This window comes from Canis lupus, chromosome 10, assembly GCF_003254725.2.
Source record: "Canis lupus dingo isolate Sandy chromosome 10, ASM325472v2, whole genome shotgun sequence".
In the NCBI taxonomy this organism is placed as follows: domain Eukaryota; kingdom Metazoa; phylum Chordata; class Mammalia; order Carnivora; family Canidae; genus Canis; species Canis lupus.
In genome coordinates, this window is record NC_064252.1 from 24,469,355 (window position 1) to 24,494,626 (window position 25,272).

The 25,272-nt window shown below is 48.7% G+C and overlaps 1 protein-coding gene and 1 long non-coding RNA gene across 4 annotated transcripts in view; one reads left to right on the forward strand and one right to left on the reverse strand.

Annotated features, from left to right (window-relative positions):
• ACO2 (aconitase 2) overlaps positions 1 to 25,272 on the reverse strand; it is a 55,974-nt gene that overhangs the window by 7,330 nt on the left and 23,372 nt on the right. For all 3 annotated transcript variants that reach the window (XM_025458561.3, XM_049115803.1, XM_049115802.1), the window contains exons 2-8: positions 14,792 to 14,928; positions 10,088 to 10,346; positions 6,908 to 7,000; positions 3,478 to 3,636; positions 3,106 to 3,256; positions 1,792 to 1,896; positions 777 to 868 (exon numbers count right to left, since the gene is read on the reverse strand). In XM_025458561.3, the coding sequence (XP_025314346.1) occupies positions 777 to 868; positions 1,792 to 1,896; positions 3,106 to 3,256; positions 3,478 to 3,636; positions 6,908 to 7,000; positions 10,088 to 10,346; positions 14,792 to 14,928 (996 nt within the window). The remainder of the gene's footprint in view (positions 1 to 776; positions 869 to 1,791; positions 1,897 to 3,105; positions 3,257 to 3,477; positions 3,637 to 6,907; positions 7,001 to 10,087; positions 10,347 to 14,791; positions 14,929 to 25,272) is intronic.
• Positions 16,204 to 20,714, forward strand: LOC112667098 (uncharacterized). Its single transcript, XR_003141045.3, has 3 exons — positions 16,204 to 16,429; positions 16,556 to 16,663; positions 20,220 to 20,714. It is a non-coding gene; the product is annotated as an uncharacterized LOC112667098 (long non-coding RNA).

The window sequence follows — 25,272 nt, forward strand, 5'->3', positions numbered from 1 at the left end:
TCAAGGTCACGGGGTAGGAGATGGCAAAGGCACAGAATGAATGAAGGATGTCAGTGTCACAAATCTACTGTCTCCTACACTGAGATGCTCTGTAATCTCATGAGAAAAACGGACTTAAAGCCAGGTGCTTTCTCTGTCATGACACTTACCACTAAATGCAAAACATTTAGCAAAGCGCTTGCACACAGCTCTCGATACATGTGCCCAATTATTACTACGCATTCAAGTCCCACGGCCGCCTGAGATTTTACACACGAGAAAGTGAGGCCACAAAGGTTGAATAACTTGTTCAAGGTCATAGGCTCAAGTGGCAGGGTCGGGAATTAGGATTTGAACTCATGAAGACTGCTTCTGGGCCTAAACCTTCAATTGTCTACTCAGCTGCTTCCAGTCCTCCAGCCAGCCTGTCTTTCCTCTGGCCTTCCAGATGCTCACTCTGCTCTGTAGGTCTCAGGGTGCCAAACCCTGCCCAGGCCTGGGAACCCTGGGCCTTGACCTCTGAACTGTGACAAAAAAGCAAATTCCAGGGCAAAATCTTGGCTTCTGCTAAGGCTGAAGTGGAGGCAAACGGAGCCAGTTTCTGAATCACCAGCCGCCTCTCCTGCTGCCTCCCCCATCTGGCTGCAGTCTGATTTGGGCAGCAGTTTGCAGGGGCACTGGGGAACCAAAGGCCCACATACCCTGCTGGGTGTGCAGGCAGGGCCCAATAGGAGATCCCAGATGGGGCCTCAGCGCTGCACCACAGAAATTCCCAGGACCCCACTGCCTCCCCTTACCTCATTGAGGTTAATTTCAATCAGTTGGTCATAATGGCAGCCAGGGTCAGGTACCAAGTGATCCTTATATTCATCAGCTAGTTTGGCAATTTCTGAAACCAATGAGGGAGGGAGATTAAAGTATGGGGGAGAGAAACTGGTCGCAAGACCAAATGACCCACCTACCCATCCATTTAAGCCAGTTCCCTGGCACCTGTTAAACTGGGCCATGGGCACTGAGCAAACAAAGCAACAATAAAAACAGCACAGGACAGTCCCTGCCCTCAAGGAGCACACAATCTAATGAAGGAGCTATGATGAGCTGGAATTAACAATATGATACAAGAGAGACACAGGAACATGTGGTCATAGAAGCAACAAGCGAGGTTCAAAGTCAGGGAAGGCTTCCTGGAGATGAAAAGCACTGAATTTTGAAGAAGGTACTTGATAACGCAAGAGAAGGACCGGACTGCCAGGTAGGCAGCGCTCGGAAGCAACCAGACAACCTCCCGCCTTGACCCTGGCTTCTGGTTCCACCAACGACCTTTGTTCACTTCCCTTCGGAGGCTCCAACGATCCCTCCCACAGGCCCTATTTCTTCCTCAAAGAGCTTCAAAGAAGCCAAGCTAGAATCTCAGGGAAATTGTGGGGGAGGCTGGGAAAGTGGTTCTGGTTCCAAATGTTTTCCTCCTACTGGGCAGGAATCATGAACCGTGTCATTTCCAGAGCTTCCTGTAGGGGGCACCCTGGGCTTGCTATCCTTTCGGGCGGAACTAAATTCCAATCCCGAGGCAGGGGTATCTCAAGCTTAAATGTCAGCCAGGCCCTTCGAGAAGCTGTTGCAGCCACAGACACCCTACTCAGAAACAAGAATGCACACACAACCTCCCATACCCCTTTGGGGGCTTCTCAGGGCCTCGGAAGCCAGTCTGGAAACACAAGATTAAAGACCCCTGCCCTGAAGGGAAAGCTTTAGCTCCAGGGTCTCCATGCAACACGACTGTTCTGCTCTCCAACCCTGGCCCTGCCGGCTCACCCTCCCGGCCAGTCTTGCTCAGGTACTTCTTCATCCTGTGGTTGTAGGGGAACACGGAAGTGGTGGCCCCGATTTCCGCGCCCATGTTGCAGATTGTCGCCATGCCTGTAGAGAAACGTAAGGCGGGTGGAGCAGCTGGGCATGGGTTCTATCCCCCCACCCCCACTTTGGATGCCTATACATCTTCACCCCAGGGAGCTGGTGTCATTCCTTCCCTCTGTCACATGGCCATCTAGTGGCAGCCGGCAAACTCGTCCCAGGGCCAGTTGACAGGAGAACACAAGGTTCAGCCCCTCCCAGCCAGGTTCAGTCCTGGCCTAGCTGTCCTGCCCGGCAGACCAGATGGTCACCACATACTGAAGGCTGGCCTGGCCAGGCTGCCCAGCTGTTACTGTGGCCATCTGCAGGTGAGTGAACTGGCTCAGAGGTCCAAGGTCCATGCCATAAAGCAAATGCAGGTGCTGCCTTTCAGGTCTAAGTCCACCCGCCTGGTGTCCAGGCCTGCCCTCCTTTCAGCCACACCACGGTGCTATGGGGAAATGTTTCTGGGTCTCAGGTTTTCCAGCAGTAAACTGGAAGGACGTCCACTGTCTGGACCACAGAACCCCACACAGAAGTGTGAGGCTTACAGACATCCTGATTGTACTGGGATATACTAGTCTCATAGGGTTGCTGAGACATGGGACTAGGATTGTTATCAATTTCCAAATGGCAGTAAGGGCTGCCCGTAAGACTGAGCCCCCATCTCTGGAGGGGTACGAGGGCCAGCTGAACAGGAGCCCTGTGGGGCTGCTGTGGAGCTGAGGCAGCCACCTGTGGAAGTCTAAGGCTTGTTCCAAGTCTCCCTGCACTCCTGAGGGCGAGGCACTGAAGCCAGGTCACCCGGAGTGATGAGTAGAAGGGACTGGCTCCTACTTGGTCTTGGAGCCTACTAGGTAGTAAGTCTAATTCAAGGGGAGATGAGTGAGGTTCCAGGAAGATGTGGAAATGGGACTGCTTTGTGAATGAAGCCCTGGCTCTTGACTCCCCATTCCCACCACCACCTCTGTCCTCTCTGGGATTCCCTTTCTGGATCACCCAAGGGAGCCCAGTGCTAGGTAGGGCAGCTGAAGTTGGCACAGCCTCTAACTCTGCATGGCCACAGAGAAGGTACCTGCCCTCCCAGAGGAGGCCACCATCTCTTCCTCTGTTGAATGAGACTAGATAATCTCCCCCCTCCCTCTAGGTCCCCACTGGATGGATTCTCAGGGGAAGGCCATTCACTGCTTCCATGGCTTAACTACTGGCCCCATGTCACACGGCCGCCCTCCTCACCAGTGCAGGAGATGGAGTCAACACCAGGCCCGTGGTACTCCACGATGGCACCTGTGCCACCTTTCACTGTGAGGATGCCCGCCACCTTTAGGATCACGTCTTTGGGGGACGTCCAGCCGGAGAGTGAGCCCGTCAGCTTCACACCAATCACCTGAACAGGTGGAATAAGACAGCAATTATAGGTGCCACGGGCCATGCCCCAGCCAGGAGGCCAAAGGGTCTGGATGCTGGGATTCCCATCCCTGCCTGTCTCTCAGAGAGACCGGAGTCTAAAATATTCCCTCATCCCTCGGGGTCTCACAGGCTCCTATGCCTCCCCACCGACCACCTCTCTGCAGCCACCCCTGAAAGAGCCCTTCCCTACTTCTTCACCTTGGGGCACTTCAGCTCCCAGGGAATCCCGGCCATGACGTCCACTGCATCAGCACCTCCGACTCCAATGCAGATGCCCCCGAGGCCACCACCATTGGGGGTGTGGGAATCAGTGCCAATCAAAAGAACCCCAGGGTATGCATAGTTTTCCAGAATGATCTGAAAAAGAACCCAAGATCTTCAGCCTAAAAGCCTTTGTCAGAGAATGGAGATAGGGACCAAAGGGGGTCAGCAAAACTGCTCCCTGGACCATTCCCAGGCACCCCTCCAGGCCAGGGCCTCGAAAGTGTGGCAGGAGGAGATGGAGCCCGGGCTTCTGACCAGCCCCAACAGTCCCAGACTGTCTGAGGTGGGCTTGCAGGTGCCTCCAGGGTCCCAGTGTCTGTGTGCGGCGGGTACTAAGAACCACCCGCACCACCTTGACTGAGTCATGGTGAGAACCAGACAAGCAGGGATACAGGAACATGTCCTGTGACAAGTGTGGCTGCCAACAGGTGCTCCTGACAATGCTCCCCACCCCATGTGGCCAACTGCCTAGGGCATGGGACATGCCTAACTGGGGTTCTCAAGGGGGATGGTTCCTTCAGGACCTGGCTCCAGGGTCCATAAGGAAGCACTGGGGACCCGACAGGAGCACAGGCCATGAGCTCTTCTGTTGCTGACCTGAAAGGAAGTGCAGACAATGCTTCCCCAAGCCCAGAGGCCTGGAAGTGGCTCTGAGAACTGAAGGGACTTACTCACGTGGATGGTACCTTGCCTCCTCCTCCCCTTTCCTGTTTCATGGTGGCTCCTTCATCGTGGGCCTCCTTCCCAGCTCGGGAAGGCGCTGGAAGTGAGCATTTCCCCAAAACACTTGATTCCGGAGGTACAGCTACCTCAGTGCAGCCCTGCCCCTCCCTTCAGGTGCCTGAGGCTGCAGGATGTTACCAGAAAAGCCCTGGCCAAGAGGCCCTGGGTCTGAGCCCCAGCCCTACTGCCTGCTAGCAGGTGGGGACCTCCAGCAAGCCACTTCACCTTCCAGGCCTGCTTCTTCATTGACAGAAGTAGCCAGTGCTGCTCACAGTGAAAATTCAATGAGATCATGTGTATTATGCTATAAAAGTGTCTGGGAGAGGCAATATTTCTATTTATTTTGTAGCACACGCTCAGATGTTGGGAAGGGCAAAGAAGGTCAGAGACGTGAAAGGCTCCATGATGGTGGGAGCCTGACTAAATGGTGGGCAGGCTCCATGGAATGTTACAGAAACCCCAGGCCCCAGTCCTGGGCTACACGTCTCCCAGCAGATGCAGCAAGGTGCAAGGGGTCTTGCCCTTCAGGAGTGTGGGCAGTTAGGAGGGCTGGTTCCTTCCCCAGGAGGAAGCTGGGGAAGGAGGCTGGGAGAAAAGGCTACCAGAGAGGAAATCCTGGACAGACAACGGTTAAGACGGGACACTGCTCAACTGTCTCATTTCTCTGGCCTCCTTGCCCCAGCCACAAACAAAAATGTAAAGCTAGTTAATGTAAGCTCCTCACGGTTCTGAAGTCTGATCCATGAAGACCAAACACACAGAATTCAGTGTGGTCTACACAGTGGGGACCACGAATATGGTTCATGTCCAAAAGGAAGGGTTAGTGCAGACCCGAGGACCGCAAGTGTCACAATGACGCTGGCTATGGCAGTGACCTCCGCGGGTCAGCTGGGTGTGGACGGGGAGGGGAGGAGAAGTTCACACAACACATGTACAGGGACGACTTATTCTGTACCTTCCTGGTCCCAGGCCCAGAGCTAGAGAGGAACAAACCAAGTGTGGTCTCTGTCCCCAGTGCACATGGTCTACTGAAGCACTGGCACATACTGGGGTCATAATGTGAAGGGGTCCCCAGAGGATCACACACGAGGGCTCTAATACGGGCAAGAGGGAGGGCCGGGGGGCTTTACGGAGGTAATCAAAGGGCAGAAGTGTGGAGGAGGAAGGATATGCCAGGCCTGAGCGAAAGGGGTTAAGGTTTGGTTTGGACGTGGTGGGTGAAAGCTGCTGACGGTCTGACATCAAGGAGGAAAGAAAATCAAAGCTGTGAGATCACATGCTTCATGAGAATTTTCTTCTTAAAGGAAAAAATAGGGGTGCCTGGATGGCTCAGTCAGCTATGTGTCTGTCTTCAGCTCAGGTCATGATCTCAGGATCCTGGGATCGAGCCCCGCATTGGGCTCCACACTGTGTGAAGTCTGATTGAGACTCTTCTTCCGCCCCCTCACCCCCACCCCATGCTTCTCTGTCTCTAAGATAAATAAATAAGACCTTTTTTTTTTTTTAAATAAGACCTTTTAATACTAAAATTAAAAAATAGCAAAAATCTTAAAATAATAAATAAAATAAGGAACAAAATATATCAGGCTGTATGTACACTTAGCTGGTGGCCAGGGGCAGCTGTGAGCTGCCATCACTCATAGCCCTAAACTGTGGTCCAGGAGTTTCCAAAGGGCTTGTAATGGGGTAGAAAGGGGGACATTGGGATTGGGGTGCCCTTCACGATCAAAGTCCAAAGTTGGATCTACCTGACTGCCTAGCCCTGCTGCTGAGAGGCTTTCTACACCCTGCTGATGGATGTGCCCTGCCGTTCTCAGGCAGTCCCTTCCTGGCAAGGGCAACAGCTTGAAAGGGCAGAGCAGTGATCCGTGGGCTCTGGTTTCGGAGCGGGGCAGTGCTGGAGTCCATGCAGGGTCAGATTACAGCCTGACTCAGCTTGTCTTGAAGGAGGCCCGGGATGGAGATGGGGAGGAGGGTCACCTTGTAAAGGTGCAAAGAGGCAGGTCTTACACAGGGCGGATGGCAAATGGACACACGAACCAGTGCACCCTCCACAAATCAGCCACCTTGGATGAAAACTAAGCACCTGTCTCCCTAGAAACACATGTACGTACAGAGACAAAATTGCCCATCAAAAGAAAATCCAGCCTTTGGAAGCCCCGGGAGAAAGTATGACCTAAGGTCCCTCCATCCTACAGAATAAGGGCCAGAAGGGGCCAAGAAGACCCCGAGGGGCACTCCGCTCCGAGGGAAAGTTCCCTGGTATGATGGGAGGCACGCCAGCAGCACACAGTGCAGAGCATTGGCTCTGGAGCCAGACTCCTGGCTGCAGATCCTGCCTCCACTGTCAGCCAGTTGTCCACAGGCAAGTGCATTAACTTCTTTGTGATAAAACCACCTACCTCACAGAGTTGTGGTGAACAAGAGTAAGTTATTATCTGTCGAGTGTCCGGCACACAGAACGTGTCCATCAACTGTTAGCTATCCATGTAATATGAACACTCGTGGAAAAAAGACAAAAAATAATACAACCCCCCTCCACGCTCCTGAGTCTCTGGCCTTCTGCTCCTGCAGGCCAGGAGATGCTCTCTGGTTCCCTAAGGGCCCTTCCCCCAGAAAGGCAAGCCAAACCCTGCTTTACCTGGTGAATGATTCCAGAGCCGGGCCTCCAGAAGCCCACACCATACTTGGCACCTGCGGTTGCCAGGAAATTATACACTTCCTGGTTTATGTCCTATCGAGATAAATCAATAACCAGAGCATTAGTAATACAGTTTGCATCTGGGATGACCCTTGCTCAGCCCACCCCTAGGACTCTGAAAATGCTGGGGCTGTGAAGACAGGTACTCTCCTGGAGGCCTTCTATAAATAATTCTAAAAGGGCTTGGACATTGGCCCAGTCTCAGCTGGCTGGCCTAGGGAGAAAGGCAAAGGAGCAGAGAGCCTCAGTTCTGGGACACCTGGCCAGGGAATGGGTCTGGAACAAGTCCCTTCCCTACCCTGATCAGTTTCCTTATTTGTAGAAGGAACTCGGCTACATCATCTCTGGCACTCAAGTCCTCAGCCAAGGCCAGCAGCAAAGGGCACACCACCACAGGACCGTCTTGACTGGGGCATGGTGTTGGGGGAAGGGGTCAAAGGGAAGCAGTGACACCAAGTGGGCGCTCCAGTCCGACTGTAGCTCATGCAGGGTGCTATCTTTCCGCCCAAGTTTCGGATGCCTCAAGTGAGCCAATGTCAGTCACCCGGGCTGACATTTATTGAATGCTCACTGCACTAAGCATCCTCACAACCCATCCCACGAAAGAGGAAAGGCATTGTCATCAAGGCCATTTTGCAGATGCAAAAACAGAGGCTCAAAGGTGAAATAACTTGCTGGAGATCCCAGAATTAAATCCCAGGGTTTGAAACCAGGCCTTGCAGCCATATAACTCGAGAGCTACATTCTAATATAAAATAGCTACTTCCCTTATAATGAAGAGGACAGCTCAGAACACCAGTGGCTGGACGCTCGAGGTGCTCAACGCTTGGTAAAACGTTTGATGGGCCTCAAATGAAAGATTGTCAAATGGACCATGCTATAAAATGCAGATTTCCCTGACTCCAGAGACAAAAGGAATGGGACCAGGGCAGACAGCACAGGGTCCCAAAGGAAGAAGCAGGCAGTGAGACCTGCTGGCCTCTGGGCACGGGAGATCCACACTCCAAGGCAGAGGGACTCACTGTCAGCTTCCTGGGCCCTCAATAAAACACCCTCAAGACCACGCTGTCTCCTTCATTTAAATTCCAGACCAACCATGGGTCCTTCTGAAGCCCACATGGTTCCCCCAGGCAAAAAAATAGTACATAAAAAACTTGGGCCCCCAGAGCAGTCTCTCTCCAATTAATAATTAATAAGACTGCCTTTTCATTCAAATCAGTCACTTATAACATTGGCACCAAGGGCAGGAGGCAGTGGTTGTGTGTCTGGGTGTGTGTTCTCATGTCTGTACAAGTGGTGGTGGTGGTGGAGGGGGACAGAACAGAGTGCCAGTCTTGGCCTGAACTCAGCCTAGAGCCTTCTCTGGCTGTGTGACTCTGGACAGGTCACTCTGCCTCTCTGGTTCCCAACCACAGGGACTCTACAAATATATGTAAATCTGACCATAACCCTCCTCTGCTTGAACCCTTCAGGACTCCTAGGATGGTGCCCATGGCCCTCAGGGCCTGCCTGTGCCTGTCCTTGCCCCCCTCATCCCACCCTCCCTGCCACAGGCCCCCTTTCAACTCCACAAATGCATCAAATTGCTTCCTGCCTTGGGGTCTTTATATACACTGTTCTGTCTAGAATATTCTTCCTCTAGTTAATATCAGCTTATCTGTCCCAGTTTCAGCTTACAGGTCTCATCAAGAATCTGTCCCTTCTCCCCAGAGCCTAAATTAGGCTTCTTTCTTATATCCTTATATTCACAGAGTCCTACGTCTTCCTTTCATAAGATATATACGAACTGGCAATTGTCTGTTTGTGGGATGGTTTAGTGTCTGTCTCCTTACTAGGTTCTGAGATGCATGAAGGCAGGGCCCCCCTGCCTTGTTCACACTGAATCCCCAGCATCTAGCACAGTGTCTAGCATGTAATTAGTGTTCAACAACACTGAAATCTTATGATTCTGTGAATCTCATCTCCAGAAGTAGATTCTGAATCCATAAAGTAAAGGGAGAGCCAGACCCTGAAAGCGGTGGCCCCACAGCAGGCAGTCATTCCCAGGGGTGGACAGGACCCTGCTCCTGGCCATGCCCAGCTCCCAGCACCACAGGAGCCCCTGTAACATGACCACTTCCACTGCTGCTAACATGGAAACCTCTGGCCAGCAGGCTGGGGCTCTTTCAGCTGAATAGAAAAAGAGCTACTGGCAACCAGGACAGAGAGTGCTAGGCCAGGGTGGGAAGAGAGGGCTCGAGTGGGAAAGCTGTGTTTCCCATGGGTCTGAGAGGCTCTGTGAGCTCTGCTGACCCTGGGAGCTGGAGCACTTTCAATTGCAGCCCTGCCAGCATTCAGCTCCTGCCAACGGCCCCCTGACAGGGGTGCCCACTTCCACTGCAGGGGATGGAAAGGGTGGAGGTCCAGAGCTGGCAGGGATCTGCTGTGGTCAAGAGCAGGCACACACAAAGGTACCACAAGCAGAGCCTGGGGGAAGAAGCAGTAATTTTATTTCATAAGGCAGGCTGGGAGGAATTCAAGGGAAAGAACGACTCATTGTGGCATACAGGCCCTTCTAGCTCATTAAGCAAACCCCCAAAAGAAAGGCCCCAGAGGAGGCCAATCAGTAAGAGAGAGCACTCAAGACAGGGCGCTGGCCCTAATCACGTCCCTATGCCACTGTGGGACCTCCTGCTCAGGGCCTTGGCCACCTCCCCAGCCGGGTCCTCGGGGCTTGGCCAAGAGCATGAGTGTGTGCACATGTGATGCTGGCAGAAGGGGAAATCTAAGCTACCCCTTCCAGAGCAGCCGCCAATATGTATCAGAACCAGACATCTGTACCATTTCGTCTAACAGAACAGAAAAATGACCATAAAAACTGCCTTTCATGTGGTAAGATTAAGGATGATGGGTAGGGGTTGTTTGTTTTTGGTTTTTTGGGTTTTTTTTAGGCTTTCTCTGTATTTTCTAACATCTTCACCATAAGCAAATGGTATTTTCTGAGTTAGGAAAGAACAACAATGTTCAAAACAAGACTAAACCAAAGAGCCTATAAGAACTAGGAGGTGATACCCTAGCTCAAGAACCCTGCTTCTCATCCCATGTCACCTCCACTGCCGCCCGATGCCACCCTCAGCTCACCTTGGCCCGGCGCAGGTCTTTCTCACCCCCGAGCTGCGCCTCGATCAGATGGTCACAGTGGATGGTGGACGGCACAGCCACCTTGGGCAGCCCACTGCTGATGAACTGCAGCATGGCCATCTGGGCCGTGGCATCCTGCATGGCCACGCGGTCCGGCCGCAGCCGCAGGTACGTCTTGCCCCGCTCGATATCCTGTTTGGCTGGGTCATCCAGGTGTCCATATACAATCTTCTCTGAGAGAGTCAGAGGCCGATTCAATCTGGGGGAAGAGGGAGAAGTGCTGGCTGTACAATCCCCTGCCTGCCCACAGCCACTCCCTCTGTCCCACCGTAACCCTGACAGCGGGCAGGGACAGGGGACTCTGCATTCCATGAGGGTGGGCACAAATCAGTCTTGCTCACTACAATCTTCCTAGCACACAGCACTCACTAGGTGCTTTAAAATTACCTGAAAAATAAGTGACAACACCACAAGAGGTGAGCGGGGTGGTTGTTTTTTTATAAAGGCCATCTGTTTTTCCAGCGTGCTGATTGCTATTATCTGAGGGGTACCTATTACACATACATCTCACTATTTAATCCTCCTTGCTATTTAAACAAATAAGCAAGAGGGAAGGGAGGCTCAGCAGAGTGGTGGTAATAGCTCAATAGCTCAATAGCTCACAGCGAGAGTCTTGCTTTGGATCCTCAAATTCTCTCTGTCCACGGCCCCCTGCCCTGTGCCCTCAGCCTCAGTGAGACGCAGAGGATCCCTCCAGCATGCCTCTTGCCCAGCATGCCCCACCTGCCACCCACAACCCTCTGCTGCTTACACTATTGTGCTAAAGCCTTTCCCATTAGCCCCATTTGCTCTCACCCTGTTCAGATAGGCATGGCTATCAGCTCCAAGAATAGAAACCCAGTCATCTCCTTGAGCCCCTCTTTCTGACCCCTCTCCCTGCAGGTCCCACCCTTTCCTTCCTCATCACGGCCAAAGGGGCAGTCTAAACCCGGCTCCTGGGGAGGTGCAGCCCCTACCAGGCCTTAGGTGGCCTCCCACCAGCCACCTCCCAGGTGATACAGGTCAACTCTCAACTACCCACCTCGAGGCTCCCTATGGCCACCACAGCAGCCCTGGCTGGACCTCACACTCTGCCTCCCCAACCTGAGGCCTCCTGGGAAGGGGTGCAGCTCACTCACACCCAACAAGCCAGGAAAGAAAAAAAAGTATCAAACTAAGGAGTCAGAGGTGCTGGGTTTAGACCTGACCCTATTACTAAACCTAGTGTGTAACCAGACAAGCCACTGCTCGCTCTTCTCGGGGAGCTCCCCACCCCATCTCTGAAGTCCAGCACTTGGAGTGTAATGAGAGACAGCTGGCCCTTATATGGCACTTGTTTTTAAACAGCTTTACTGAGGTGTCATTGGCATGCCATAAACCACATATTTAAAGTATACAATCCGCCAGGCTTGATGTATGTATACATCTGTGAACTTACCACTGCAATCAAGATAATGAACGCATCCATCAGCCCCAAAAGTTTTCCTGTGCCCTTCTGTCATCCCTCTCTCCTGCCCCCATCCCTGGAGCAACCAGTGCCCTGCCTTCTGTCACTACAGATTCATCTGCTCACAACATGTCCTTTTAGCTCAGCTCAGCTCTAAGAGCTCTACTGTAGGCAAGTCACCGTATCCTCATGACACAGATGAGGAGACTGAAGCATAGGGAGCTGAAGGAACCCGCCCCGGGTCACAAGCTAGTGAGATAGTGAGACGCAGAGCCAGGACGCAAGGAGCCAGCCATGCAGTGTGGCTCAGCTGGCCATGTCTTTCCACTGCCGTCCCTCTAACACCTGGAAACCAGAACAGGGCCCAGGCTCTGGGATGTGTCCTACAACTCTCATTCTTAGTGCCGTCACCACTAGGACTCTGCTGGAAAAGCAGAGAAGCTTCCTTCCAATAGCCTGGTTCCAGTCCTCACTCCCAGTTACCTAATCCCGAATGCAAGAGTTGCCTAAGGAGCTGGCTCTGGGCAACAGCAGAGCAACCAGCAATTCTGAAAATCTCTACAGTTCTGCTGTCATGAGAACCTTAAATAAAAATAGCACTGGCCTGAGGTACAGCCTGCCCCCTTTTGTGGCAGCATCTCCAACGCCGGCGTATGGGCAGTGACTCACTGCCCAGAGCACAGCCCCTCTTTCTGGCCCCCAAGGGAGACAAAAAATAGCACATGGGCCTTAAAACCAAAGACCTTGACAGCAAATGCCTGAAGTTGTACAAAAAAGCCCGACGATGACAAAAGCCTAAGGCCGGGTTCATTGCCACATTTCCTTAAGGATCAACTAGGGATAGCAAAATGGGTCTCCCATGTCCATCTGTCCCTGTACTTTACTGGGTGACAGAGACTCAGTTTCCCAAGAACAGAACAAGGGCCCCTTCTGTCACGAACACAGGGTAGAGGAAGAGTCCCTCTGGAAGTCCACTGGCTTTTATTTTTTTTTTTTTTAAGATTTTATTTATTTGAGGGACGCCTCGGTGGCTCAGTGGTTGATCCCGGAGTTCAGGATCGAGTCCTGCACTGAGCTCCCTGCATGGAGCCTGCTTCTCCAGTCTCTGCCTCTCTCTCTGCCTCTCTGTGTCTCTCATGAATAAATAAATAAAATCTTTTTTAAAAAAGAAAGATTTTATTTATTTGAGAGACAGACAGAACAAGTGATGGGGAGGGTCAGAGGGAGAGAGAAGCGGTCTCCCCACTGAGCCACACAGGCGCCTCTATCCCCTGGCCTTCTGAAACGTTCTTACATTTTCATCCACTAATCTTTGTTTTGAACAGTCTCACTTCTAACAGGCTCCCAGGGTGGTGGTGCTGCTGACTCACAGACCACACTTTGAGGAGTAAGGCCTACACCAACTGAATCAGAATTGGGGCCCAGGTGCTGGTAGTTTTAAAAGTTTCCGAGGTGGGGCACCTGGCTGGCTCAATTGGTGGAGCATGTGACTCTTGATCTCTGGGTTGTGAGCACAAGCCCCATGCTGGGTGGAGAGATTACTTTAAAATAAAATCTTTTAGGGGCGCCTGAGTGGCTCAGTCCATAAGGTATCTGACCCTCGGTTTCGGCTCAGGTCATGATCTCGGGGTCTTGAGATCCAATCACAGGTCAGGCTCCCAGCTCAGAGCGGAATCTGCTTGAGATTTTTCCCTCTTGGCTTCTCCCCTCACTCTCTCTCTCTAAAAATAAATTAAAAAAAAAAAAACTTAAATATTTTAAAAATAGATGAATAAATGCTTCCAAGGTGATTCTAATGTGCAGCCTAGACAAAACCCACAAGAATGCTAGAACAACCACTGGGGAGCAATGGAACCAGACAGACCTGGCTTGAGTTTAGGTCCAACCACTCAACAGATAGATGAGGGATCCCTGGGTGGCGCAGCGGTTTAGTGCCTGCCTTTGGCCCAGGGCGCGATCCTGGAGACCCGGGATCGAATCCCACATCGGGCTCCCGGTGCATGGAGCCTGCTTCTCTCTCTGCCTCTCTCTCTCTCTCTCTCTCTCTATCATAAATTAAAAAAAAAAAAAAAATCAATAGATAGATGACCTCAGACCGGGTATTTCCCTAATCTGACACCCGATTTCCTTATCTGCAAAATAGGGAGGCAGACATAATAACAACCTCTAGGGATTATTGAGAAGAAAAGAAATGCATGTGAAGTACCTAGAACAAACTGGACACTCAGGCAGCTACTACTCTTACAGCCCTCCTTGATGAACATTACTCAGTTCTTACTATAATTAGGCGATGTCAGGCTGGAGGCTGCTGGAGATACAGATTATGATAGTCTCTCCCCTCAAAACCCAAGTGAGGATACCAGTAAACCAAGTGGCAGGGGAGAGGGAGTGTGGGGTGGTGACTAGAGCATTGGACAAGAGCAGGGAGCTAAGGTCCCACCACTTGCCCACTGTGTAGCCTTGGACAAGCTGCTTCTCCACCCGAGCCTCGGCTTCAAATGGGCATACTCATGTTTATTCTCTCTCACTCCCAGGGTCACGGTCACCTGGTGGGCAAGCACCCAGTCCTCTCTATAGTTGTTCAAAAGCCGGGGGGCAATGCTGCTTGCTATGTGCTACCAGCCCCCACACGTCATCCTCCTGTAGCATCGTATCCATTCTTCTGGTGCCAGCATCTAGCCTAGGACCTGGCACACACGAGAGAAATGCAAAAACAGCTGCCATTTTACCAAACGAGGAAAGGGAGGCCCGGAAAAAAAAAGATATTCTCAAGATCCCACCTGAGCTCTCTTCCGGGTCTGAAGCCTGAGCTCTCCTCTAGGCCAACACACTGAAGAGGAAATACAGACAGTTCTCTAGCCTTTGGGCCTGGCGGATCCCAGGGGGCTGGCTTAGGGCCAGTAGTCTGTGCTGGAAAGTGCTGGAAAGGGCTGTTGGGAGGACCAAGTCACAGCACCAAAGAGTGTCTGAGACCTTCCCTATTGCCCAAATCACCAGGCTACTTGACAAGAGATTCTTTCTTAGCAGAGAAGGCCAAGGCCCATCACCAATCTGCAATGTCGTTCCTCGGCAGGGAACTTCATACCCTAAAGGCCGTGATCCTACTGTCATCAACAGTCTTCCTTTACCAAGCACCTCCCGTGCTGACTGAAAAGGGCAGGAAGCAGAAGCAGCACACTGTGGCAGTCCCTACAGTGCCCCCCGCCCCTCAGCCTTACCGTTTGCGAACAATGTCAATGTTCTTCTCTAGCAGGTCATAGCGGATGTATTCGTGAGGCTCAAAGTGGCTCATGGCCACCTTGGCCCGTTGGCACAAAACTGAGGCCACATGGTACTGCCGCACACCCAGGGCTTTCTGCAAGAAGAAAGACAACAGCTACTGTCAACAGAGTATTTAGGGTGGTCCCCCCCTGGAAGTGTGGTGGAAAAAAAATGAGGAAGTAGGGCAGCCCCGGTGGCGCAGCGGCTTAGCGCTGCCTGCAGCCTGAGGTGTGATCCTGGACACCCGGGATCGAGTCCCATGTCGGGCTCCCTGCATGAAGCCTGCTTCTCCCTTTGCCTGTGTCTCTGCCTCTCTTTCTCTCTGTGTCTCTCATGAATAAATAAATAAGATCTTTAAAAAAAAATGAGGAAGTATCGAGAACTCCCGGGTGACTGCAGCTTCTGTGTCCTCTTCTAAGGCAGGGGATGATCCAGTAGCCACAGGAACGGTCCCCGTGGCAGGAGGAAGTGCAAGGGATTTGCAGTCAGAATTGCTGGAATCAAAGTCAAGTTCTATCAACTTAGAAAAATCCTCCATCATCTCAGCCCCAGAGGAGATGGGCAGTGGGCTACCACCGGCCACAGTGATCACACCGGGTTATCAGGATGGTTAAATATCAACATATGGGATAGTCCTCACGAGGCTGTAAAGCACTAACCAAATCCTAGCTGTCATTCTATCTATGCAATATGTTCCTTGAGGGTTAGAATCAAGCCTTCTGGGATCCCTGGGTGGCGCAGCGGTTTGGTGCCTGCCTTTGGCCCAGGGCGCGATCCTGGAGACCCGGGATCGAATCCCACGTCGGGCTCCCGGTGCATGGTGCCTGCTTCTCCTCTGCCTATGTCTCTGCCTCTCTCTCTCTCTCTCTCTCTTTGTGTGACTATCATAAATAAATTAAAAAAAAAAAAAGAAAAAAAAGAATCAAGCCTTCTTTGTCTTACCCATTTCTGTATCTGGACTCCTGGGACATAGCAGACTTAATAAATAATTACTGAATGAATGGAAAAATGAGGAAAACCCTGTGCATGAGCTCTGATATCTCCCCCCCACACACACACCTTTCTAAAAAGATTTTATTTATCTATTCATGTGAGAGAGAGAGAGAAAGAGAGAGAGAGGCAGAGGCACAGGCAGAGGGAAGAAGCAGACGAAGCAGACTCCCCACAGGGAGCCCAATGTAGGACTTGATCCCAGGGCTCTGGGATCATGCTCTGAGCTGAAGGCAGACACTCAACTGTTGAGCTACCCAGGCGTCTCTAAAGGTGACCCCCTTTAATGTGCAGCAGACGGACTTAACTTCTAATGACTAGAATGGGACATAAGTGAGGCTTTGTGACCTCCAAGACTAGTCATAAAGGTTAAAGACAGTCGCTGTGTTAAGACATTAAGGCAGTGCTGGGAGAGGTCCACTCAGATAGACTCTCTGAGGCTTTTTGCCAATAACGAGCACCACCTTGCATGTGGGTACTCTAGCCCAAGGCCAAGCCTTCAGGTAACCACAGTTCTGATCAACACCTGGATTATGATTTCTTGAGTGACCCCACGCTAGAACCATCCAGCCAAGCCGCTCCCAAATTCCTGGTCCACAGAAACTGTGAGAGAGAAATGTTTATTGTTTTAAGCCTTTAAATGTGGGGGCAATTTGCTTTGCAGTACTAGGTAATTGATTGTCACGATGGGGTTTGTGTTAGTTGATCTTAAACTGTGACAACTTTCACAGGGTACACTGTGATCAGGGAAGATTTCAGGAACCTCCAAAAATGAGAGGGGAAGGAATGGCTGCTTCCCTTCTAGCTGACAGTCCTGGTCTAGAGAATCATCCTGACAGGTAAGGAAAGAGGCAAAGCTCAAGCCACTATCCCAGGCCCCCTTCTCTATGTCACCGGAACATTTAAATCCAAACTTAGCCAAGCCCGGCATCTGAACCAGTACAGGTACACAGCTGCCATTACCTTTTCGGGTCACTCATTAGTGAGAACCGACCCCATTAGGAAACGGGGCCCCAACCATCATCCACCTGACCACCACAGCAGGAGGGTCCTCCCCAGTGCAGACTGCAGACCCCTTACCCTTTCCCAGGGAAATCTTCACTATCTGCCTCTCAGGGTAGGTGTGAAGAACCCACCAATAGCGCATCAAAGGACTTTCAACAGCCTGTGCACAGGCAGGACATGGTATACAGCAGGTATACAGCAGGCGGCTGGGGAAAGCACAGGGCCACTGACTATCAAGTCATCTTGGTCAATTTACCCTAAGCACTTGTTTCCTCAGAGCTGTTGTGGGGATTAGCAGAGGTTACATAAAGTACTGGCACAGTTTCTATTATTACCCCCGTAAGAGAAACCACACAAGCTGTTCTGCAACTTGCTCTTCTCATTTATCAACACACCTTAGACGCCTTTCCAATGTCCATATACAGATCAGATCTACCTTTCTTTTTGTAAATTAATTATCCTAAGCTTAAGTTTCCTTAGAAATAAAAATAAAGGGGCTGGGTGGCTCAGTCGGTTAAGCACCCGACTCAATTTCAGCTCGGTCATGATCTCAGGGTCGTGGGACTGGGCCCTGCCCCAGAGCTCCAGGTTCAGGGAGGAGTGTTTGTCCCTCTCTCTGCTCCTCTCACCCCCACACCTCCCCCTCCCACTCTTGTGCTCTCTCGCAAATAAACCTTATAAAAAGAGAAGATTCTCCCACTGTCCCTCCTCCTCCTCACATAATTAGTTATAAAAAAATATAACACTACCCAGTGTTTGGCCCAGGAGGCAAAACAATTAACTGTAATCATAATCATATAGTGTAGAGAAAAGGTAAAGTCCCAAATTCCCTACAGCAAGGGAACACTTATGCAATCCATGGACACACTGATATCTAAAAAATAGGTTCAGGGTGCCTGGCTGGCTCAGTTGGTAAAGCAAGCAACTCTTGAGCTCTGAGTGGTGAGTTCAAGCCCTATGCTGGGCATGGAGCCTACTTAAAATAAAAAATTAGTAAAAAGCTTTAACCAGATAGATATATAGTTTAAGAAACAATGCCCATTGGGGGGAAAAAGACAAAATAATATGTTCGCATATAGACTACAACTTATGGATATGAGAAAATTATTTATTAACGCCCAGTGATGCCAGCACTATGCTAAGCACTTGGCGAGCATTACATCATCACATTCTCACCGCCATCCAGTGAAGTGTCTCTAATCTTAATTAGCCCAGGTTCCAAGTCAGGAAATCGAGGCTTGCAACAAGTGACTAAGGCCACAGCTAGCAAGTGGGACTCAAATCCAGCCTGACTGACCCACTTACCTGCTGTTGCCCTGGGCATGTTACATAACTCCCCAAGCCTTCCCTCCAAAATGGAGATGAACTCCACTGTTAGTAACAAATAAAATCATTGCGTGCTCAACCCTTGATCACCATGTGTCCTGCTTTCCAAACATCTGTGCACAACAGCCAGCACTGGCCAGGACTTCCTGCCATGATGGATGTGTTCTAGATCCGTACAACCAATACACTGGCCACTAGCCACATGTGGCTGCAGAGCAACTTGGAGGGTGGTGAGTGCAGCTGAGGAGTTTTCAATGTTATTCAATTTTAATAAACTTGAAATGAAACTGCCACATGGGACGGCTCAGGTTTATACACTAATAGGGAAGGAAAGCGTATTTAGGAAGCCCGAACAACTCGTACGTTCATTAGAGCCCTTCTTCTATAAAGGTGACTTTATGCTTTTAAGTTCAGAGCACCACCCACACACCTACCACGCCAAGAGTTCATAATCCCACACAACCATACAACCCACTCCCGCATAATTTCAGAATATTCTCCTGCACGCTTGGCCAAACTCAGCTTCCTTGTATAGACTGCTTTCCAGCTGGGGTCCACCCTCAGGGACCCAGCCTCTCTTCCTCAGGACAACGACTCCCAGACCTTGGATGCATCACAAACTCCTGCGTCTGTTAAAAATACATCATCCTACACGCTACCCACGTCAATGACTCAGTCTCCAGGGTGGGGTCCCTCACTTACTTGAAGTGAGCTGTGCCCTGTCATCTTCTCTAAAATCTCCTCTTGGCCAAAGGTGGCCCAGAGTTATTTTCAACTGTCCCCATACATGGCAGTTTTCCCAATTCCACAATAGCCCGACCATGCCCTGTGCTGAGGACAAAGGGTCTTCACTTCCTTTAAAGCTGCTACCAGCCTATGACAGCCCACCTCACTGTGGATCCCCACCATTCCTTCCAGATATTCTATTCCAGAATAGCCATCTTTCTCAATTGACTACTCTCAAGCCATGCTATACTTGTAGGCTCGGTTTTTTGCACAAAACTCTACTTTAATCTTGATTTAATTTCATCATTGGTTTCTGTCTGCCTCCTGCCCCTGTAGTCCATAGAAGTCCTGGTCAGTCACCCTATGTTCTGACAGACTGGCCCTCCCAGTGTGTGTCAGCCACAAACAGCACAATTCCTAGGCTATTTATCCAAGTCTAACCACCAATGTGACCCATTCCAGGCCAGGCTCCCCAGGGCAGACACTTGGTCAGGTCAACAGTGGTCTATATAGCAACACTCCCAAGGTCTAGGTATTCTATCCACTTCAACAGCCCCCTAACTGTATCTTCTTTCAAGTAGGCTCCATGCCCAACATAGGGCTTGAACTCTTGACCTGAGATCAAAAGTTACATGTTCTATGGACTGAGCCAGCCAGGTGTCCCAATAGCCACCTCAGTGCATTGCCACTAAGAGCCTTGCTTGTTGTTAAGGACTACCTGATTGACCAAACTCTCTGCAGAAATCAATACTCATTCTCACTACTCTATCTACTAATCCCAACAAAAAGTAGAAGATACTAGCTTTGCCGAGACCCTACACAATTCACTTCATCCCTCAAGGCCTTAGTTTTTCGCACCTAGAACAGGTGAAATCTCAGCCTCATTCCCACTTCAGAACAGTGCTGTGAGGGGCTGACATGCACGAAAGGTCACGTGTAAACTCTGGAGCGCTCCCCCACACTGGTAGGCTTACCCCAGAGACGGACTTCAAAGGCGAGGACATTATGTAGCACTCATTCATGAACCCAACAAATCTCACAATGTAAGATGATTACATTATGGGTGATCTCTGCTTCCCAAATAAGAATAAAACAGCCGTTACTTATTAAGCCCCTGCTCTAGTGTCAAGCACTTACTTTCTGTGCCTAGTTTTGAATTCCTGTGACAACAGGGCCAGGTCACTGCCATTCTGGTCTTACAGATACAGGAACTGCAGACCAGGGACGTTAAGTCATATACTGGTAAGTGGTGAGCAGGGAATCCGGGATACAAGTTCAGGTCTGTCTCCTGAGATGGATCAGTTCCCCTGACTTCTGCTACTCTCTCACCTCTCACAGCCCCCCTTTCTCACCGAAGGTGGCACAGTATGATGGTTTGTCTGGACTGAAGATCTGTACTCTGCCCAACCCTGCACCACCACTGAGCTGCTGTGGCCCTGGACAAGTTACTTAGCCTCCCCAAGCCTTAGTTTCTCCATAGAGAAAATTGAGATAAACTTCATAGTGTTACTATTCAATAAAATAGCCTACACTGGGTTTTGGCACAGAGCCTATTCACTACATGTTACACTGTATTATTTTCCTTCATAGAGGAGACAGATGCAGAGTGAGATGTGAAGCTGTGTTCTTCCTCTGGATGCTGGAAGAAGCAGCAGGTCTCTTCTTTCACTTACTGCACACAGTTTTAAAAGCTCTTTTGGGGTAGCCCAGGTGGCTCAGTGGTTTAGTGCTGCCTTCAGCCCAGGGCGTGATCCTGGAGACCTGGGATCAAGTCCCATGTTGGGCTCCCTGCATGGAGCCTGCTTCTCCCTCTACCTGTGTCTCTGCCTCTCTCTCTCTCATCTCTATGTATTCTCATGAATAAATAAAATCTTAAAAAAAAAAAAAAAAAAAAAAAAAGCTCTTTGGTTGATCATTTTTCAGAAGATTTAGCTTGGCTGGGCCTTTCACATTCTTGACCATCTTCTCATGTATTCCAGTGGCCATACAATTTCTAAGCCCTCCAGCTTTCCCCAACTTATTCTAAAAATATAAGCTGATGTCTTTTGGTGCATCTCTGCCTTCTCTCCTGCAGATGACTTGCAATTTCTCAGAATTTTCCTAGGAAAGCCTCTCATCTCTCTACTTATAAGGTCCTGGAGGTGGGATCTCTTCTATTTGGTCTCTCAGTGATTCTGAATTTGCCTTCCTCAAAGGCACCGAATATGTTGAACTTCATTGGCCAGTAAAAAAAAAAAATCTAAAGGGATCTGCCACAGTACCTTTGCACATGCTGTTTGTGCAGCTCAGAATGTTCTCTGTCTACCCTTCATTCCTAATCTGCTCTTTGCCTATATCATTCCCATTGATCCTTCAAATTCCAAATTAACAGGGACAGGGAATCCTTCCTGAACTCCCAGCCCAACCAAAGCCTCCTATTATCTATGCCTACTTGCTACTTCTTGACATTCATTTGTGAGATGGTATCTGTCTCCATTGGTGTGTAAGTTCCACTGAGGAGGGATGTGTCAGTTTATTCATAATAAATTTCCCATGCCTGAACACTAGGTCTGATATACGTACTACATAAGTATCAATTAAACTATTATTCTTGCTTCTGTTTGGCCAACTAGCTCTTCAATTTGAACAGGGTTAAACACAGAGCAGGTCTGGTTAACCTTGTGAGAGCAAATAGTTAACAAGACAAATCAATAATTTACCAGTCTCAGATGCTCTTGGTTACAGTATAAACACTGTAACAACACTTTTTTTTTTCTTAAGTAGGCACTACACCCAGTGTGGACCCAACACAGGGCTTGAACTCACGACCCTGAGGTCAAGACCTGAGCCAAGATCAAGAGTCAGGTGCTTAACCGCTTACCAGAGGCTTAACTGAGCCATCCAGGAATTCACAGGTTCAGTGTTTTTGAAAGACAATTAGGTAATATTTATTGAAATGTAAAATGTAAAAAAAAAAAAAAAGAAAAGAAAGAAAGAAATGTAAAACGTTTGTATCTTCTAACTAGCTTTCCCCAATTCCAGAAAGCTAGCTCACATAAATGAACACAGATAGGCAAGGATATTCTCTGCAGCACTTTTTTAAAATTAACTTTTTCAAAAGATTTTATTTATTCATGAGAGACACAGAGAGAGAGAGAGAAGCAGAGAAATAGGCAGAGGGAGAAGCAGGCTCCCTGTAGGGAGCCCTATGAGGGACTTGATTCCAGGACCCCAGGATCACGCCCTGAGCTGAAGGCAGACACTCAACCACTGAGCCACCCAGGCATCCCTGCGGCACCATTCTTAAGAGAACAACCAACTGTCCAAAAAATAGGGCACTGATTGAATAAATTCTGGTTCATCCACCAAGGAATGCCATCTTACAGCCATTTAAAAAGAATTAACTAGGGCAGCCCAGGTGGCTCAGTGGTTTAGCGTTGCCTTTAGCCCAGGGCATGATCCTGGAGACCCGGGATCGAGTCCCATGTCAGGCTCCCTGCATGGAGCCTGCTTCTCCCTCTGCCTGTGTCTCTGCCTCTCTCTCTCTCTCTCTCTCTGTCTCTCTGTCTCTCATGAATAAATAAATAAATAAAATCTTAAAAAAAAAAAAAAGAATTAACTAGAGGGGTGCTTGGCTGGCTTGTGTGACTCGATCTCAGTGTCATGAGTTTGAGCTCCATGTTGGGTATAGAGTTTACTTAATTAAAAACTTTTTTAAAAAAGGAAATAATTAGAGGTGGTGGTCCTATAACACTGTGAATGTAATTAATGCCACTGAATTGAATACTTAAATATGGTTAAAATGTCAACATTTATGTTACATATTTTACCTTTTAAAAAAATAATAAGGTAGATCTACCTTTACTGGGAGAGAAAAACTTCCATGACACATTCAGGGAAAAAATAAGTAGAAGATGGCATTATAATAAGAGCTCATTTCTATATAATTGTAAATAACAATTCACACATATAGATATGTTTTAAAAATGATATGTCTGAACTGTGCATAGCAATTATCTCTAAGAATTAGAATTATGGGCACTTTTACTTTCTAGGCCAAGTATTTCTCTTTTTTTTTAAGATTTTATTTATTTATTCATGAGAGACACACAGAGAGAGAGAGAGGCAGAGACACAGGCAGAGGGAGAAGCAGGCTCCACGTAGGAAGCCTGATGCGGGACTCGATCCCAGGACTCCAGGATCACACCCTGGGCTGAAGGCAGGCACCAAACCGCTGAGCCACCCAGGGATCCCCTCTATAACTTTTAAATGTAATGTGATATATAGGATATAGGAGCTCCTTTTGTAACCAAGAAAAAAGAATGAGCAAGGCAAACAGGTGCAGAAAGCATGTGGACTGTGGAATGGTGTTAATACAATCATTTACTGGCAATTTGACAATCAACAATTTTTTAAAAAAATAAACCCTTGTTTCAGCGATTTACAGGAATTTATCATTAATAAGGAAGACACAGGGACGCCTGGGTGGCTCAGTCAGTTAAGTGACTGCCTTCAGGCTCAGGTCATGATCCCAGGGTCCTAGGATGGAGCCCTGTGTGGGGGGTTCCCTGCTCAGCGAGGAGTCTGCCTCTCCCTCTCTCTGCCCCTCCTCCCCTCCTCCTGCACTTTCTGTCAAATAAAATCTTCAAAAAAAAAAAAAAAAATTAGGGGATGCCCGGGTGGCTCAGCAGTTGAGTATCTCCCTTCGGCTCAGGGTATGATCCCGAGGTCCTGGGATCAAGTCCTGCATCAGGCTCCCTGTAGGGTTCTCCCTCTGCCTATGTGTCTCTCATGAATAAGTAAAATAAAAAATAAAAAAAAAAAGGGGAAGAGGGAAAAAAAATACCTTTATACTAGAAGGGCAACCATTACCTTAACCCAGAGATCAAGCTTAGCATTACCAATAGCAAGAGTACGTGACACTCATCTACCTGGTGGGACAGCAACACCTAAGAAGAATTCTTGTCAGGGTGCCTGGCTGGCTCAGTCAGTAGAGCATGAGACACTTGATCCTGGGGTCATGGATTCAAGCCCCACCTCAGGGGCAGAATTTACTTAAAAAAATAAATACGAAGGAAAAAAGAATTCTTGTTCAAAAAATGTTTAACCTGAATCTAAACAGGCACTGGGACCTTAGCCACAGCCCAAGGGGAAATCATGGAAAGAAACGACAATCAATCAAATCCAGGATGTGGACTTTCTACAAGAAAACTGGCCTGGTATCTCTGAAAAGTCAACATGACAGGGTAAACAAGGTGTATGGGAGGTGGGGGTTGAGAGTGTTCTAGAGTAAGAAAGACCTTTAAAAGAGTAAATACAATGTGTAAATTTTTTTTATTACATCCTGATTTGGAAAAAGACCACTACCAAAGACATTTTTGGGAGAACAGATAATGGCATTATAGTTCCATAGCTAACTAACTTATTAAGAAACAAATGTTGTAAGTTTTTAGGAATGAGGTGTCACAATGCCTTCAATTTATTTTGAAATGGTCAAGAAAAAAATAATAAAAAATAATTAAAAACTACATAGTGAAGCAAGCAAGTAAAACAAAATGTTACTAACTGTTCAAACAAGATGGTAGGCATGTATATGGGTGTTCTTGCTACTACTTTCTACTTTTCTTTATGTGTAAAATTTTATAACAAAAAAATACTTTGAGAAAGACAACAATTATGGTTTAAATTTCCTTCTTTTTTGTTTTTTAAGTAATCTCTACTCCCAACGTGGGGCTCAAACTCACCACCCCAAGATCAAGAGTTGCATGCTCCACCTATTAAGCCAGCCAGGCACCCCTAATATTTCTTATAATTAGAAAAAATATAACTGTTAATTTTTAATTAAAAATTAAATGCTCAAAACCAAAAATAAATATTCTTGCAGACTGCTTGCTGTGGAGTAAAAGCAAACTGATCTTTTTCATAAAACAGTTTGTCAGTATGAAACCCACAGTAATATCCTTACCCTCTGACCCAGCAATTCCATATCTTTTGTTTTTTAAGATTTTTATTTATTTATTCATGAGACACAGAGAGAGAAGCAGAGACATAGGCAGAGAGAGAAGCAGGCTCCATGCAGGGAGCCTGATGTGGGACTCGATCCCAGATCTCGGGATCACACCCTGAGCCAAAGGCAGATGCTCAACCACTGAGCCACCCAGGCGTCCCCCACATTCTATATCTGAAAATCTATCCTTGAGAAATAATTCTAAACATGAAAATGATACTGTATGCGTTGAGTAGTTCACTGCATTACTACTTATAGCCCCTAAAACTAAAAGCAACTTAACATGTTTAATTTCTATGGATAGGAATGATAGGTTTAAATACTAAGTAGCAACACAGGAAAGTGTCTGTGATATAATAATAAATGAAAACACTGTCTACAATGCTAAAACTCATGTTCACAGGG